The sequence below is a fragment of the Typopeltis vanoorti genome, chromosome 22 (assembly GCF_054136105.1).
Source record: "Typopeltis vanoorti isolate ZY-2024b chromosome 22, IOZ_Tvanoo_1.0, whole genome shotgun sequence".
Classification (NCBI taxonomy): domain Eukaryota; kingdom Metazoa; phylum Arthropoda; class Arachnida; order Uropygi; family Thelyphonidae; genus Typopeltis; species Typopeltis vanoorti.
The window spans coordinates 56,301,314-56,318,392 of NC_143570.1; the positions used below are offsets into that span (position 1 = coordinate 56,301,314).

Here is a 17,079-nt window from a genome sequence, read left to right on the forward strand (position 1 = left end):
TCTTAAGATTGATTTTAATTCTAACTGTGCTTACTCTATACCAAAATGATTAACCAGCCATTCCCAAACTTTCCTGCTTCACAGTGCCACTAGTGTTTCAGCAATTTTTTCATGGTGCTCCTAAGCCAAAAGAAATACCTAACAGTTCCATTTATTAAGTAGTTAGGCCCAAACTACTTAAGTATATGTGTCCTTTAGTAGCCATTTCAAAAAATAATAAACATAAATTGTTCATTGTGGCACCCCAGGATTCTGCAGAGCACAGTCTGGGAACCATAGGTCTATGCTGATTAACCCCCCCCCCAACCGGCTAATGTGGATGAAATAGTCAGCTCTCCTTAGTTTTTTTCATGGATCAAAACTTCGTCAGCATTCTACCTTTTATCATGCCATTACCTTCCTCAGCTGTTAACCTCATTACGGCTATTCTAGAGCCATTAGTGGATTAACTGTTGCTGAGTGACCTTTGTGTCCCCTGTCTTTACGACTATTATGTTGCTTGAAATTTCCTTTATTGTCCTAAGATATTTGACCTTTTTGCCTCTAAAATGATTTATTGTGTCTCTTCCCAAAAATTGAAACGAATTTCACATGTGCGAAAATAATCAATCCTGAAATGACCACCAATCAGCCTTTTCAATGAATCTATTTAGTAATAGTAAATTTGCTGTATTTTATTGTACAAATCAGTGCACTGGAAGAGTTGCACTGATTGTTCTTTCACTTTACCTATAATATAGAAACAATTTTTTTTCGAATTTCAGAATTTTCAAATGTTTGCTTTGAAAATATTATGTCAAAAATTTATATTTTAAAATAATATTTATTGAAATAAATATGTCCTTTTGCTTTCGTTCCTAGCCAAATACCATTATATGGATCATCACATTTCAGTTTTAGAAACGATTTTTTTTTTTTTTTTAAATTTTGTCTTTATGAACAACATATGTCAAAATGTTCAAATGCATTACTCAGTTTTCAATTGAGAGTCTTTTTGGCATCAAAAATTTATATCCAATGATATTTTAGCAGTGATGCTTTGCCTTTGTCTTTTATTTATTTATTTGTATTATGCACATTATGATAATATCCAATGTATATCCTCGTAGATATGTTGAAAATATAATATGAAAAATATCATATACGGAATGATTCGAAATTTTTGCTCATTTTGAAGATTTTCTAATGCTTACCCCCCCCCCCTCCCATCATCCTCTCCTGGAACTCAAATGCATAACTACTCTAAATTTCTACAGGTTTGAAAGCTTTTCTAGACAGTATTCAAAATCTATTACTTAATTTTACCGTTTTGACAAAAGAAATACAGCAATCAGATTGTTGTACTGTGAAGCTTCTAATTCTGTACTATTTATTGGCAATCTAAAATCAGCTGTTCTACTGTCACACTAAAGTGCCTCAAGCTGTAGTGCAGAATACATCAAGAATGTCTTGTTTCCTTTTTGATTGTTGATTACAGATATCCTAACAGAAATACTGACATTTATTTTACATGCTGATACATTATTTATGCCAAAATAATTTCTTATTTATAATGATCAGTTTCACTTTTATTATCGAAAAATTATAAATTATTTCATACAATTATCTTGAAAAAGAGGATTTGAATTATTTTAAAAGAAAAGGTTCATATGCGTTACATAATCTTCTTTTTTTTGGGGGGGGGGGGGTATAGACCTATTCAATCTGCAGATATTTCAGAGAATTTATTTTATAAATCGTTCGCAAGACAACCGTTACAAACATAAATCACTTGGGGAACATGCCCATTCATTTTAGTGTAATATAGTAGCAAAGGTTTAGTTACTTTAGTTATCTAACCTAGAAGAAAATGTTATGTCTGCTGATATTAGAATCTTACGTGAATAACATGATTTCTCTATTCGTTATAATGTAACCAATTTCCAGATTTTTTCCCTCCTGCATACTCCATGTTATATGCAGTGATTTCTTCTTTGTACTACAAGAAAAAAAATCAGATAACAGAAGAAAAATATGTAGTATTTTCTTTTTCATTGGCTGAATCTATAATGTTCTTTCTTTGTGAAGAGAAAGTGCAAATGATTGTTTTCTTACTATTTTTGCCATTATAACATCTGATATAATTATAAGAGTGACATTTTACCATTTTTCTCCCACACAAGAAACAGAAATAAGGTAATAATAATATTGTTGATTCTGTCAAACTTCATTGTAGCAGAAATTTTTTATTACAAAACTTTGTAATATATATATATATATCTCTGAAACAAGAAGTTTGGAACCCCGTATCACATCAATGTTGAGTGCTGGTAAGGTGAAAATGTTCACGTTATTATTTATATATTTTATTTTATTATTTTTTTGGTGAAATAGTTTACCTGGAATACTCTTTCCAGTTCCTCTTGAACTGGAAAGAGTTTTCCAATTCCTCTTATATTTTATTCCTTCGAAAATACCATTCTGTGTTATAAAAAAAACTTAAAAATTCGCCTTCCAGATGAAATGGAAACAGTACATTCAGGTATCTCTCTATCAATATTTGTAGTCCTGAAAAGAAACATTTTTTATTTCATACTGTTCAGAATTTAAAATTTTTGAACAGTGTGGAACACCCTAAAGCAAGGGTAAACACACAAAGCAGTTTTACAATCAAGGCACCAGATTTTTGTTTCCTTTCTGATATTTTTTTTATTACATACATAACATTTGCACACAAGTTTTTTTTTTATTAGCCGTTGGTGGTAGATTTTCAGGATAATGGTTGGAGTTAGCAGCGTTCAACCTCAGATGTCCGGCAGGAATGCCTGTTTTGCACAGTAGGCAGCACACTAAAAAGCCTCAAGCAATATCTGAATATTTTACAGGCAAAAATTTCTTGTTTGGTTTTTCCATCTTTCTTTATTCTGATATTGCATTTGTAGGATGACAGTGATTTTAAATATTAATTTTGCCTATTACCAAATATCACATAATTTCCTGATTTATAATAATCAGGAAATAATATGTATATTTTCTGATTTATAATTTACTAATTTATAATAATCACCACATAGTTTCTGTATCGAAAAATAACGAATTAAATAAAAACTGTGATTATGTTTCATAACAGTTTTTTTTTTTTTTTTGGGGGGGGGGTAAACTATCAAAGGCGAAAGAAAGTTTAATTCTATTGTAAAAATATGGAAATGAAATTTCACATTTGATATACATATTTTGAATGATAAAATATAAGCAAATGTATCACTTACTTTAAAAATTGGAGTATAATATCTGAATTATGCAGAAAATATATACATATAAATTTAAATCATAACTGTTAATTTCATTTTGTAATGACCAATTATACAAGGAAACCAAGAAAGTGAAAGTACAAAGAACAGTAGATTACTATATAAAGAAAAAAATTTAGTGATATGATTAAAGAATTTCATGTTATTCTCTATAAAGCAAAGTTGATTAAGCACGTCCTAAAGGAAATCTGTGAAGTATTATTCGATTTCGATGATTTTGAACAAAAATAACATAATCTGGAACGTCAGCAGCCGGTTTTCTTTTCTTTTTTTAAAATAATATTTCTAATAATTATTGTGGATTAATTTCTTCGAGTTTGTCGAGTCAGCGATTAGAAAAAAATTAGCACAAAAAAATTAAAATTGAAATTGGTTCTCCAAGGTAAGGCAATATTTAAGTGAAGAAATTATGCAAGGATCTTTATTTTGTCCAGACATTAAAATTGTATTGTACAATAAAAAGAGAAAACAAAAATATAAATAATTTCAATATTTTTAGTCTATCCAATATAACTAAGATCCAGTTACCTAGCATAGAACAAGAAAGTGCACTTCTTGTTATAGGCAACTGAGAGGCAGCTATGAATGTGAGATAATCAAATTAACTGTTCTCTTCAGCGTGAGGGTTTATCACACCTTCTAATGGACATGATGGTCAAATTGCACTTCTTATCCCTGTTCTTTCAACAGGTGGGCTGATTCATATCCAGATTTAGTTGGACGTCTATAGACTGGCCATTTTGGAGGTCAAACGTCATAACAGAGATTAAACAGAATATGTTAAACTTATCAAGAATTAGTCACATTGATACATGTGTTGCATGTTTCAGAACTTTAATGAAAAATTATTCTGGGTTTCCTTAATGGATTTATATACTCTCTGTTGGAATATGAACACACATAGATGTATGAAGAATTTCAAAATCAATCAATCAATATCTCATCCTATCTTCTCTTTTGTGTTACACAAAATGACCTGTCAAGACCAAGTAACTTGGCTTCTTGAAAATTTGCTAATGGTGGAAATAGGGCCATTAATCATATTTGTATTATCTGCATGTCTGCAACTGCATGTATTTTTCCAGCTAGTTTGACTGTTTTTCCAGGAGAAAAAAACTTTTATGCACCCAAGCAAGACTGGCTAACTCACTGTAAGCTGAAAACTATGATACAGGGATCATCTTTCCAAACAAAGGAGATCATCGATACTGACTGAGTTAAGGATTTATATATATATATATATACACACAAAAATAACTTCTGCAGCCACAATACGGCGCCATTAATCTGTGGAGTTTGTACTGACTTACTGGGACATAAAAAAAATGGGGTCTTGGAGAGTAAATTTTTTTGTGTGGTGAATAGAGTTCCGCATAATTTGTTGAGCCTTGTATGTGTATGTGTGTTTTATGTATGAAATACCTTCTACTCATAGTTTTTTGCTCAATGCTATCTGTAACCAAGATCACACATAAATTCATATTAACACTGGTGCATAACATACTAAATATATTAACAGTGATACCACTGTGTAAACAATACTAGATATTTTGATGTGAAATATATTGGAAGAACAGTATTATCTTGCTATGTACACTACAGAAATTTAAATCTGACATAATTTTTTGTTTCATAAAAGAAGAGTGTATATCATATCTGAAAATTAGTATCCATCTTATAATAATAATAAGATAAATAAAGATTTCTGTATCTGTAAGTTATAGAAAACAAAATGCTTTTTTTTTTCTTTTTTTTTTTTTTTTTTTAACCAAATTAAGGAATGAAATATTTTTACCTTACAGAGATCTGCATATTGTCTTTTCTGGAAGTTAGTCTCTACTCCTCCAGCACATAATTCAACATAACCCAGAATAATTGTGAAAGCTTTATTATGAATGGCACTGGCAAAATGCATTAAAAGTTGATCTATGGCAGTCTATAGATAAAAATTTATATATATATATATAGATAGATATAGATATATATCACAAAATATTATGTATATATTATAGATAAAGCACAAGAGAAAAAGCAGTACTTCAAGTAACACAAGGCATTCTTTATACAATACATATTTAATATAAAATATAATGGTGTTTTATAAAAGGATGGGCAAGTGGATAGCAAACTCAATCTCTAACCAACAGGGTGTGAGTTTGTATCTCACTCTGGATGTGAATGTTGACAAATGACAGATTTTAAAAATTGAATCCCGTTTCGAGATTATGTAAAAAAAATATTTTTTAAAATATAAACAACCTAAGCAATAGTACTAATGCACAAGAGATTTACAAACTTTGGTGGGTGAGAATCACATTAAAAAAATCTAAGAAATTTCAAAACATTATTTACAAAAACTAAAAATGGCATAAAGAAAGAAAAGTACATCGTGGAAGGTACATTTCAAAAAATTTCAGTATGTTAACTCTTTGAAAAGCAGGAACTGCTACTTTGTTGTGTTTCAGATAGTCATTACTGATAACACAAAATGTTTCAGATTTTAAACATTTTCTTTTAAATACACAACAAAGAGATGCCGTGTGGCATGTGCATTTACAGAGTGAAATGACTGGACCTTACCTTGCATCACAGAGGTATATATAGCAGAACCATATGGGTGACATGATATAATCTAGTGACCTGTAGCCAGTGATATTAACTCTTGTGATAATCTCATTTTCTTTGCTGATATGTAGTTCCTGGACAGAGATTACATCAATGTTATTTGTCTTGCAGACATTCTCAAGTAGTTCACTTTTGGCTCAGAAGGCACCCTCTATATTAATTTGAAGTATTCGTAAGGTGAATTCAGTTTCCCTTATTTTTTGGTCAGTTTTGGAACCTTTTCGAAAAGGTCTACTTTGTTTCTTCCCGTTACAGTTTCCTTTCAATTTGCACATATCAGCTGGGAAGTCAAAAATTGACAGGTTCGGCTCCCGATAGTCATGAAAGTTTAGCCACCAAAGACGTCGCCATCCACAAGGAGGTATTTCACGACAATTCAGACTGTCAATCATATTATCCAGGACTGACCACTGCGGAGTTTGAAGGGCACATTGATGGACCTGTTCCAGGCCACCCTGGATGCAGTCCAATGGATTAGAAACAATCTGAACTTAAATTTGTGATTATTAGTATCTAGTTGTACTATATATATTGAGTTTTTCTGTTCTTATCTTTCTATTTGCACAAATTCAGCCCATACGAAATTATGTACAGAGGTGTAGTTTTCTGAAAAGTTCCCTATGATTATGCAAGCAGAAGTATTCTCTTGCAATGTTTAAAATCTCAAAATTTTTTTAAAAACTCAAACTTGAAATTGTTCTGGCACTAAATATGCTGGGGAAAAAAAAAAAAAAAAAAAAAAAAAAAAAGTTTTCTTCATTTTCAAAAGCTATCTAGGCTAAAGTGATAAAAATAACAGAATACAACCAATTCTGCTTCATTGACACCTATCCAGGTATCGCTCATAAAAATTTTATTTTATGTGATCCTCCCACATACTTTTGTTTGGAATTCAAAGCCAGCCTTTCGAAAATTTTTTGTGTGTGCATGCATGCAAATTTTCGAATTTTTTTTCCCCTCCATAAAAGAAAGAATTCAATCAAAATGATTTTGGGCATATACATTCCACTACATGTGTATATAAAAACACATAAAAATAAGATTTGTGGATTCAATTCAGGATCTGCAGGTAAATGCAAATTTGGGAAAAAAAAAAAAAAAGCAGAGGGATGTCATCTTGAAAATAATTAGATGAAAATACAAATAAAGAAATTAAAAAGTACATACTTAGGAATTAAAATGGCATTTAAAAAAATCACAAATCAGACAAATGGGAAATAATCTGTAATTAATTTTAAAATGTCTCAAAATTGTGAAAATTCTGTGGATCGCTGAATAAAAATGGCTATTAACAGGATGCCATGAAAAAGCTAAAAAGAAATATTTTCTTCCACTTTAAGGACAAATAAGGACATCACAAAATAACTTGCATTCATTAGAAATGAAAATTATGTAACTTCAGCCAACCTGACAATTTTAATTGGAACGACTCTCCTGTTTCTTTATGTATGTTATAGGTGCACTGGATTTGGTATATATACCAGAGCAAGGGAAGGAAGGGTATCCTTATAAGATCTAAACTGAGTAAACCTCAATTTTATGGAAAGTTTAAATGTAGGCCTTAATACTTTTTTTTTTTTTGTGGGTAATAACTCCATTAATATTAAATCACCTGAAAGTAAACTACAAATCCAACTTGTATACGGATTCACATCCCAGGATATCACGTATACAACTCCACCTCTTAATGTTATAACCATTTAACAAATTAAGAGATTGCTTTCTAACACCTGTATCACCAAAGAGAAATTTTTAGTTTACAAAAAAGAAACACAAAAATATATAACATAAAATCGATATAGCATAACAACCCAAGTGCTAATATATTCTTTAGATAACAACATGAATGATTCATTTTTTGCTATGCCACATTCAATTATATTATTATGTGACACCTCCAGGGAGTCCAAAGACTCATCAAGGGAGGGCACCTATTCTACAACTCTCTGTCTCTACCAACTACAACTACACCAATGCCATCTATCATCCACCACAGACAATCACAAACATCCATACCCATGGTAGGATTTGGACCCGCAGCCTTTTGGCTGGAGAGCAGACACTAACCACTCAGCCAACCAGGCTGGCATTATATAAGCCTACAGTTATTATGGACAAAACTTTATCTTATTCGTCCATCATAAATCATAGAATAGAACACTTAAGCATATATTATGACTTCATTCAAGATACATCAATAACTTGATTCACTTTCTATATGAAGGTAACAGCAGGCTTTACAGAACAAATCACTAAAACCATATTAACAGTTTCTTCACTTATCAAAGTTTCAACACTTATTTCTTTCTACAAGATTTTTTCTCTTATGGAGAGAAAATCTTGTAGCTTTCTAGAAGATTTTCTAACTTCTACCTTTTATTCTCATTTTTTTTTGATCTTCATATGAGAGTGGTTCCATAAGTTTCTGGCCTGACCAACTTTTGTGACACTTTTCAACATAATCTCCCTTTATTTCAACACACTTTTCACATCTTTGAATTAACATTTCTATGCCCTTGAAAAAATAGTCTGTACTTTTGTCTGCAAAATGGCCTAACACTGCATCTTTCACCTATTGTCATCTGCAAATGTTTTTCCTAGAAGGTCTTTCTTCAGTCACGTGAAGAGGTAGTATTCACTGGGTGCTGGATCTGGACTGGAGGGTGGATGTTCAATCTCCTGGAAGCTATAGTTCTTCACTGTAGCCTTCGTAACAATAGCAATATAGACTGGAGCACTGTCTTGAAGCAGGCGAACACCATGACTCAGCATTCCTTGTCTCTTCTCCTTTATGGCGTCGCACAGTTTGTGCAGGAGTGAAAAATAATATTCTGCATTCATGGTAGTATTCCTTTCCTTTAAGTCAATCAAGAGCATTTCCTGGCAATCCCATAAGATTGTTGCCATGATCTTCTTGGTGGACTGGATGAACTTGGCTTTTCCCAGTGCTGCTTCGCCTGGTCTGCGCCACTCCATGAATTCCCTTTTGGAAAGAAGATCATAATAAAGGACCATGGTTTCATCCCTGGCGACAATGGATGTGAGCACTTCTCTCTGATTCTCTTGGAAATTTACAGGAACAGGTCACATGATTCTCCTTCTGAATTGAAAGTGTGGTACTCAATTTTTAACATTACAGCCACTTAGTGTGCCACGTGTTAGTCAAACAACTACCTCCAACTGAATGATGCAGGTAGAGAGTTAAAGTTGGTAAACTAAGCTCTCCATAGATGGTACTACCTGGCACGCATGATGACATTTGATGTTTTAAAATTGGTGCGAATTTTGTATGTCAGGCAGGAAACTTTTGGAACCTACCTCGTATATTGAAGACAAATTCCACAGTTCTCCTCCTGCTGTTTTCTTTTTTACCTTCTGAACAGATGAACACTAAGCAATAACCAATAACCTTCTTATTTACTTTGTGCTCAGAAATGCAACATAACAAATTCTGCTCCAGTCTACAATTGTGCGTTGTCACTACAGTTTTCAGTGCTGTGTGCTGCAACAATAAAGTTATTTTCATAGTGCAGGAAAGTTACATAATCAAAATTTAATAATGAAACTAGTAAAACTGATAAAACATTATGAAACAAAGATTTATGCAGTGAGACAAGTTCATTTAATCACTTCCAAAAACATGAATTACATTGGTGACTTTCAGTTCTCTCATAAGTGATAACATAATGAATTTTTTTAAACAACATTTTCTGGATACAAAAAGCAACAATTCAAAAACTGACAGGTCATACACCAAAGAGGGAAGAAAAAATCTCAATAAATCTCACTCGTAACATAAAATGAAACAAACATTTAACTAAGAACTTTACAAAATCACATCATATTATCAATTTCTTAACTTTAAATTAAATTTATTTATTTTTAATTTGTGGGATATTTGAATTTTGATATAGATATCCTATAGTAAACTTATTTTGTGGACAGTTTAAATGTAGATTCTCGTAGACAGGCTTATACGTTGTTTATGCATTATTAAAACACTTAAGGAATAGAACAACGTAGTTAGGAATATAAATTAAATTAAACTTTAATAAATATTTTCCGATATTTCGGCAATGTCACATTGCCATTTTCTAAAGGAACTTACAAAAAAGTTACATGCAACGTAGGCACTACAACACAGAAACTGGGAATGAAAAGATGGAGCTATTGTTTTCCTAACAGTCCTGATGGTGCCCTCTAGCGGGCTAAGTAGGTGTTCTTGGCCGTTGGGCTGAAGGTCTGCAGATGTAGGTCTCCCAAATTTGGGGCAGTCGCATATCCCAAATTTGTTGAGGTTTGGAGAATTTCTCAGGGCAGATCAGAATCGGAGCGTTCACTGCTCTCGCTTGTTAGTAAACGAATAAATGCTTAAGAACCTGCAACGGCACGTACTGGCACTTTGAATGCGAGAGAGGCTGATAACCGACCTAATACATTTAGGTGATGAAAAGTAGGTGATGACAACTGCCTAAAACAAATGAATGCTATGCGTCATAGCGGACAAAGAACGATCAAAATCAGTCAATCGTTCATCGATCGTGAAAGTATGATGAGCGCTTATAATATTTCAATAAAGTCTCTGGTTTTTTTTGTCTTGTTAATTGCATGTTAGTCGGCAGTGAAGAAAATACATCATGTCTACTAATCGAAATTATGTCAATAGTGACAAATATCACTGATTTCGTTAAGAAAGTGTACTTTGCATACTTTGACGTAAAAAGTGCAGATTAGGACAAGTCATGGGCTCCAAATAAAGTGTGTAAGTCATGTGTAGAAAATTTACGACAGTGGAGCAAGGGAAAAACGCCAAAAATTAGCTTTTGGCATTCCAATGATTTGGCGTGAACCGAAAAATCACGTAGATGATTGCAATTTTTGTTTAGTTCAGACTTCTTGTTATAATAAGAAGAATAAGAAAAAAATTGTGTATCCAAATCTCGACTCAGCAATTCGGCCAGTTGCTCATTCCAATGAAATAGCTGTGCCAATTTATAAAGGACTTCATTTACTTGAGAACGAGCATGATCGGGATATGCCAGATGTTCTTGAGGAGCAAGACCCGAATGTTGATTTAGACAATGAAAATTTAATTTCTAGTTCTGGACTGCAACATTTTACTCAAGCGGAATTGAATGACTTAGTAAGAGATTTGGGCCTATCAAAGGAATCATCAGAATTGTTAGCTTCAAGATTAAATGAAAAAAAAACTTACTGGAGCAAGATACGAAGATAACTTTTTATCGTAGCAGGGAAAGTAATCTTGTACAATATTTTAAACATGAGTGTGGGTTTGTTTACTGTAACAACGTGTCAGGTTTACTAACTGAAATGAATGTTGTACAATATCATCCAAATGAGTGGCGTTTATTTATCGACAGTTCAAGCAGAAGTCTTAAGTGTGTCTTACTACACAATGGGAATGTATATGGCTCAATTCCTATTGGCTATTCAGTACACTTAAAAGAAACATATGAGGACATTAAAAAGGTTCTGAAGTTATTAAAATATACAGACCATAACTGGATCATCTGTGTGGATCTTAAAATGGTGAACTTTTTACTTGACTTTCAAAGAGGATATACAAAGTTTCCGTGTTTTCTATGCTTCTGGGATAGTCGAGCTAGAAACCAACACTGGAGTCAGAAACACTGGCCTCTTAGAATATCCTTAAATGTTAGAGAACAGAATATTATAAATCAACCTTTAATCGACAGAGAAAAAGTCATTTTTCCACCTCTACACACCAAACTAGGTCTTATGAAGCAGTATGTTAAAGCTTTAGATTTACAAGGTGACTGTTTCCAATACATATGTGAAAAATTTCCACGATTTAGTTATGAAAAAATTAAAGTCGGTGTATTTGATGGACCGCAAATTAGAACTTTAATGAGACATCAACTCTATAAACGAAATTGAGAAAGAGGCCTGGACTTCATATACGATGGTTGCGAATAATTTTCTTGGAAACAAAAAAGTGTGCAATTACAAAGATCTAGTGGAAACACTGCTTGAAAATTTCCAGCACCTAGGTTGCAACATGAGCATAAAGCTTCATTTCCTATACAGTCATCTTGATAGATTTCCCGAGAATTTAGGTGCTGTAAGCGATGAACAAGGCGAAAGATTTCATCAAGACTTAAAACTATGGAAGATCGGTACCAAGAAAGATGGGATTCTCACATGATGGCCGACTACTGCTGGAGTATTCAAAGGGATTGCCAAAACAGAACACACAGCAGAAATTGCTACAAACAAAAATTTATTCCCTGAAACTCGTGTGTAAGTAAAATTGTTATTTTTTTTATAAATATTCTTGTAATTTTTAATGAATATTGTTAAGTAGTTATGTATCTAATTATCGGCCTTCTCGCATTCAAAGTGCCAGTACGTGCCATTGCAGGTTCTTACGCATTTATTCGTTTACTAACAAGCGAGAGCGGTGAGCGCTCTGATTCTGATCTGCGCACCGCTTTGAATAATAGGCTATATCTTTGGGAATTTTTCGAGTTTCTTGATAAAAAGTTAGGAACAGATTTTTAAAAGTACATATTTTCAGAAAATAATATTAAAAAATCGATTTTTTTGATCCTCTAAATAGTACTACCTCCTTAAAACTATCAAAAACTTACAAATTAGCAAAAAGAAAATGCCAATAGAGGAAAAACCTGCCATGATAGAGAAAAATGGGTTTGATATTTGAAATCAGAGCACCCAAATTAGTAAAAAACAAGTCTCATATAAAAGTCAGCAAAAATTGTGTTGGACTGTGTTATCAAAAGCTAGAAATTCCAAGCATAAAATATAGCACCTACAGTTCCATTTTTGCTAGTTTCTGTGTTATTTCTGGATACTGAAAATGACAATGGGCTGGCACTTTGGGATTTAGTTGACCAAGTTGTAATCTTATTGGCTTAAACCATAGTTCAAAATGATAGTACCATATGACAGAATTTCAAGCCAACTCGGTGTTGTCCAAATAAACAAGGCACATGACTCAATAGAGTTCAAGATTGGAACTATTGACATAAGAAGCATAAATGAAAAAGAAATGGAACTAGCAGAAGAATTGGATAAGTACCAGATCGACATAATAGGTGTAACTGAAACAAAGAGAACAAAAACAAGTGAGACGATATTAAGCATGAAATACAAATGTTACATTCAGGCAATAATAATCAGGGAAAAGAAGAAGTAGCTATAGTATTCAACACTAAATATAAGGATAATCTTTTTGAATGGCAGTCAATATCAAGTGGAGTGAGGTGTGCAAATATCAGAATGGGGAACTGGACAATGAGACTTACATTTGCCTATGGTCCCACAGAAGGTTCTACTAAAGAAGTGGAGAATTTTTTGAGGCATTAGAGAAAGCAACTGACACAATCAAAAAGGAAAAGTTGATCCTTGTTGGAGAGTTAAACAGCAGAGTAGTTACTGATTACCAGACATACAGAACTGTTTTGGAAAAAAAAAAAAAAAAAAAGAGCAAAGCTAATAATAATGGTAAGTACACGTTGAATTTCTGCTCAGGACATGGACTAGTTATTACTAATAGCATGTTCCAACATAAATACGTGCACAAATTCACATGAAGAGAAGAGGCAAGGAATAAGAAAAGTCTCACTGACTATGTTATTGTTGATAGTGATGTTTTCCCACTGGTCCAGGACACTACAGTGTACAGAGAATGTGAAATTGGAAGTGATCATCATTTAGTCATTAGAAAAAGAAAACTGATTTTCATATTGAAAAAAAAAAAAAAAAAAGGGAAAAAAAAGACTGCGTAAGAAAGTTTTAAAATGAATCAAAGTCGAGCAGTTTCAGAAATGTACACTAAAATACACAAACATTATTCAATATAAAATGAAAGTGTTTGAAAACAGGAACCAAACCTTGGAGATTCAGTGGCAAATCCTGAAGAAAAAATTGATTCAGCCAGAGAGGCATGTGGTGAGATTGTCTGCAAGGATAGAAAAATCACAACTCCATGGCAGACACAGGAAGTTAAAGAGGCAGTGAAGGTAAAGAAAAAAACATACTGAAAATTCCTAGCAAACAAGTCAACTTGTACTCTTACCAAATCCAGAGACAAATGCAAAAAAACAAAGCAGTGTATAAAACTAGCTAAACAAAAGTCATAGGAAGACTTCAGTAATAACATATGAAACAAACATCAGGAACGTGACAGGAGGCTACTGAAAAAGGTTAGAAATGGAAGAAAGAGTACTGTTAATGGAATCAGAGATGATAAAGTGATATGAAAACTGGAGATAAAGATATCCTTGATATATGGAGTAATTATTTCTAAAGATGGCTAAATGAAATGAGCAGTGGTAGAAAACATTCAACAAGCATGCAATCAGGAATACATATCAATACTTGAGGTAGAAAAAGCCAGCAAAAACCTGAAATGTGGAAAGGCAGCTAGAATACATGATATTTGACCAGAAATGTCAAGTATGGAGGTATGAAAGTTTTACAGTGGTTGCACTGTATTATTCAGAAGAACTGGACAGATGGTTGAATTCCAAATGATTAAAGTAGATCTGTCATAGTATTATCTTCTTCTTCTACTTAAGTATTCTGCAATTGAGCAGGTTCTTCTCTTAGTAGTAAAAACTTTCCTTCCACTCTCTTCTGTTCTGAGCCTTCTCTTTCACGGTTGTGTACCTATCTCCATTCAGCATGTCATCTAGCATTGTTTTTCTTCCTCTTCCTCTGGGTCTTTTTTCATCTATTTTTCCTTCGATGGCATCTCTGATGATTCCATTTCCTTTCAGAATATGTCTGATCCAGTTTCCCTTTCCTCTTTAACAGACTTCTTTCTTCTTCTACTCTTTTTAAGACTTCTTTCTTCTTCTACTCTTTTTAAGACCTCTTCATTAGTTATTTTATCTGTCCATTTGATTTTTTTCCATCCTTCTCCAAATTCACATCTCAAAGCTTTCCAAAATCTTAATTTCTTCTTTCTTCAATGTCCAAGTTTCAGCTGCATAGAGGGGCAACACTCCACACATAACAATTTATTAGTCTTTTCTTTAGGTTTCTGTTCATTTTACTTATAAATAAATTCCATTTTCTATTAAAGGCATCTCTTCACATCGCTATTCTTGCTTTTATGTTACTTTTAAATTTTCCATCACTGCTAATCACACTAACTAGATTCATATTTATGAATTTAGGGACACAAAACACACATGTTGAAAAGATTATTTTACTGATTAATAATAAAATAATAACTTTACGTTTCGACCCCTGTATTGAGGTCATCTTCAGAAGGGTACATGTGTATAAGAAACAAGCTACATGCTGTTGCACTCTATACAGGTAAGGTGCATCTACGTTGTTAACTAATCTTTTTTCTTAGCCTGCCCTCTAGTGATTAAAAAAAAAAATTAAGAAATAAAAAAAAATAATAATAAATAAAAAAATAAAAATAAAAAACTACAATAAACTCTGCTAAAGTCCTCACGTGCTAGGATTCTTCTGGAATTATACAGTTTATATTGTTATATTACGATTATCTTCTGGATTTGTACAGTACAGGTTGCTATTGAATGTTCAGGGAAAAAAACACAAAAAAAAACACTACATCAAGTTTTCTTGTATTGAGATTTTTTTTTCTTCCTCGTGGTTGCTATGAAGGTTGTAGATGGGTCCTCCACATTCTTCGAATGGTTAGACTATCATTTTTATTCAGATTTTTGAGCATTTCATATGCTTCCTTGAATTTCTGCTCAAACCAAGTTTTGGTGCGGTGTAGGGACTTGGTACCTTTCCAATCAATTGTGTGGTATAATAATGAGCCAAAAGGCTATTTTACCGGTGACATATGATAAGTAAAAGGGGAGATAATAAATCCCGTTTTATTTTGTAGCCGGGTACGAAACTCGGATCTAAATCCATAGAGTTTCATGCCGAAAAAACTATCGGCGAGTCCAAGTGTAAATAATCACTTGGGTAGTACAACACCAGGGCAACTCCATGCAAAGGTGGAGCAAGCTCTGTCACTAACCTTAATATTCTCTCATAATGTAAAACCCAGCTCCTAAGAGATGTATATACACTGTTTTACATTATGAGAAGAGGTCACTACCCAGAGCGGTTTCAACATTTTTTGAGGTCTCATCAGTGAGTGGGTAGACCTGGAATATCAAGGTTTTAAGTGAACCGAACTCACATATACCTCTACTATCGAATTGCTGAAGTGGAGTACTCATATATTGTTAATTACTCCAATAATGAGCCAAAAGGCTATTTTACCAGCGACATATGTTAAGTAAAAAGGGAGATGGTAAATCCCATTTTATTTTATAGCCGAGAACAAAACTCTGATCGAAATCCATCGAATTTCATGCCGAAAAAACTATCAGCAAGTCCAAGTGTAAATAATCACTTGGGTAGTACAACACCAGGGCAACTCCATGCAAAGGTGGAGCAAGCTCTGTCACTAACCTTAATATTCTCTCATAATGTAAAATCTAGCTCCTAAGAGATGTATATATACTGTTTTACATTATGAGAAGAGGTCACTACCCAGACTGGTTTCAACCTTTTTTGAGGTCTCATTAGTGAGTAGGTAGACCTGGAATATCAAGGTTTTAAGTGAACCGAACTTACCGAACTTAAGGTTCTAGTCTCTCACCATGGCAGTTTGTTCCATATTAAAAAACGTTTAATTTTCTTGACCATAAAAGCTATGGAATGACTTCTAATGGGACTATATTGATCAAGTACATATAATAAACAACTATGTCATACCAACTAGTTTCACCAACTAAGGCTGTTGGCATCTTAAGGGTACATAACTGCTGTAAGGCACTAAAAAGTAAAAAACTGTTACAAACTATAATCAACCAATTCCAATTATATTAGACAAAGAACAGAGCACGTACAATAAATGCATAGAGTGTGCATGATCTCACTTGTTGTTATTTAGGAACGTTCTATACTTGGGACTGTAATTCAGTTCTGGTGAGTTAAGAGATCTAATAAGGGTCTTCCAGATCACGGGCAAGATTAGTCCTTGGTTCCTGTTAAGGTTTTGTATACAGTGGGCAAGTGATGTGGCTTCTTTAATAATTCGGGAGCGGAAGTCCTCCTCTATGTAAGGAATTGTGATTCTGTTCCACTCTATGATACGGTTCATTCTTGAGAAATG

At 33.1% G+C, this 17,079-nt stretch overlaps 1 protein-coding gene across 1 annotated transcript in view; it reads right to left on the reverse strand.

Moving 5' to 3' along the window:
* The window catches only part of Vps50 (vacuolar protein sorting 50), a 664,618-nt gene that overhangs the window by 362,787 nt on the left and 284,752 nt on the right, over positions 1–17,079 (reverse strand). The window contains exon 10 of the mRNA XM_090411754.1: positions 5,086–5,226. Within this exon, the coding sequence (XP_090267880.1) occupies positions 5,086–5,226 (141 nt within the window). The remainder of the gene's footprint in view (positions 1–5,085; positions 5,227–17,079) is intronic.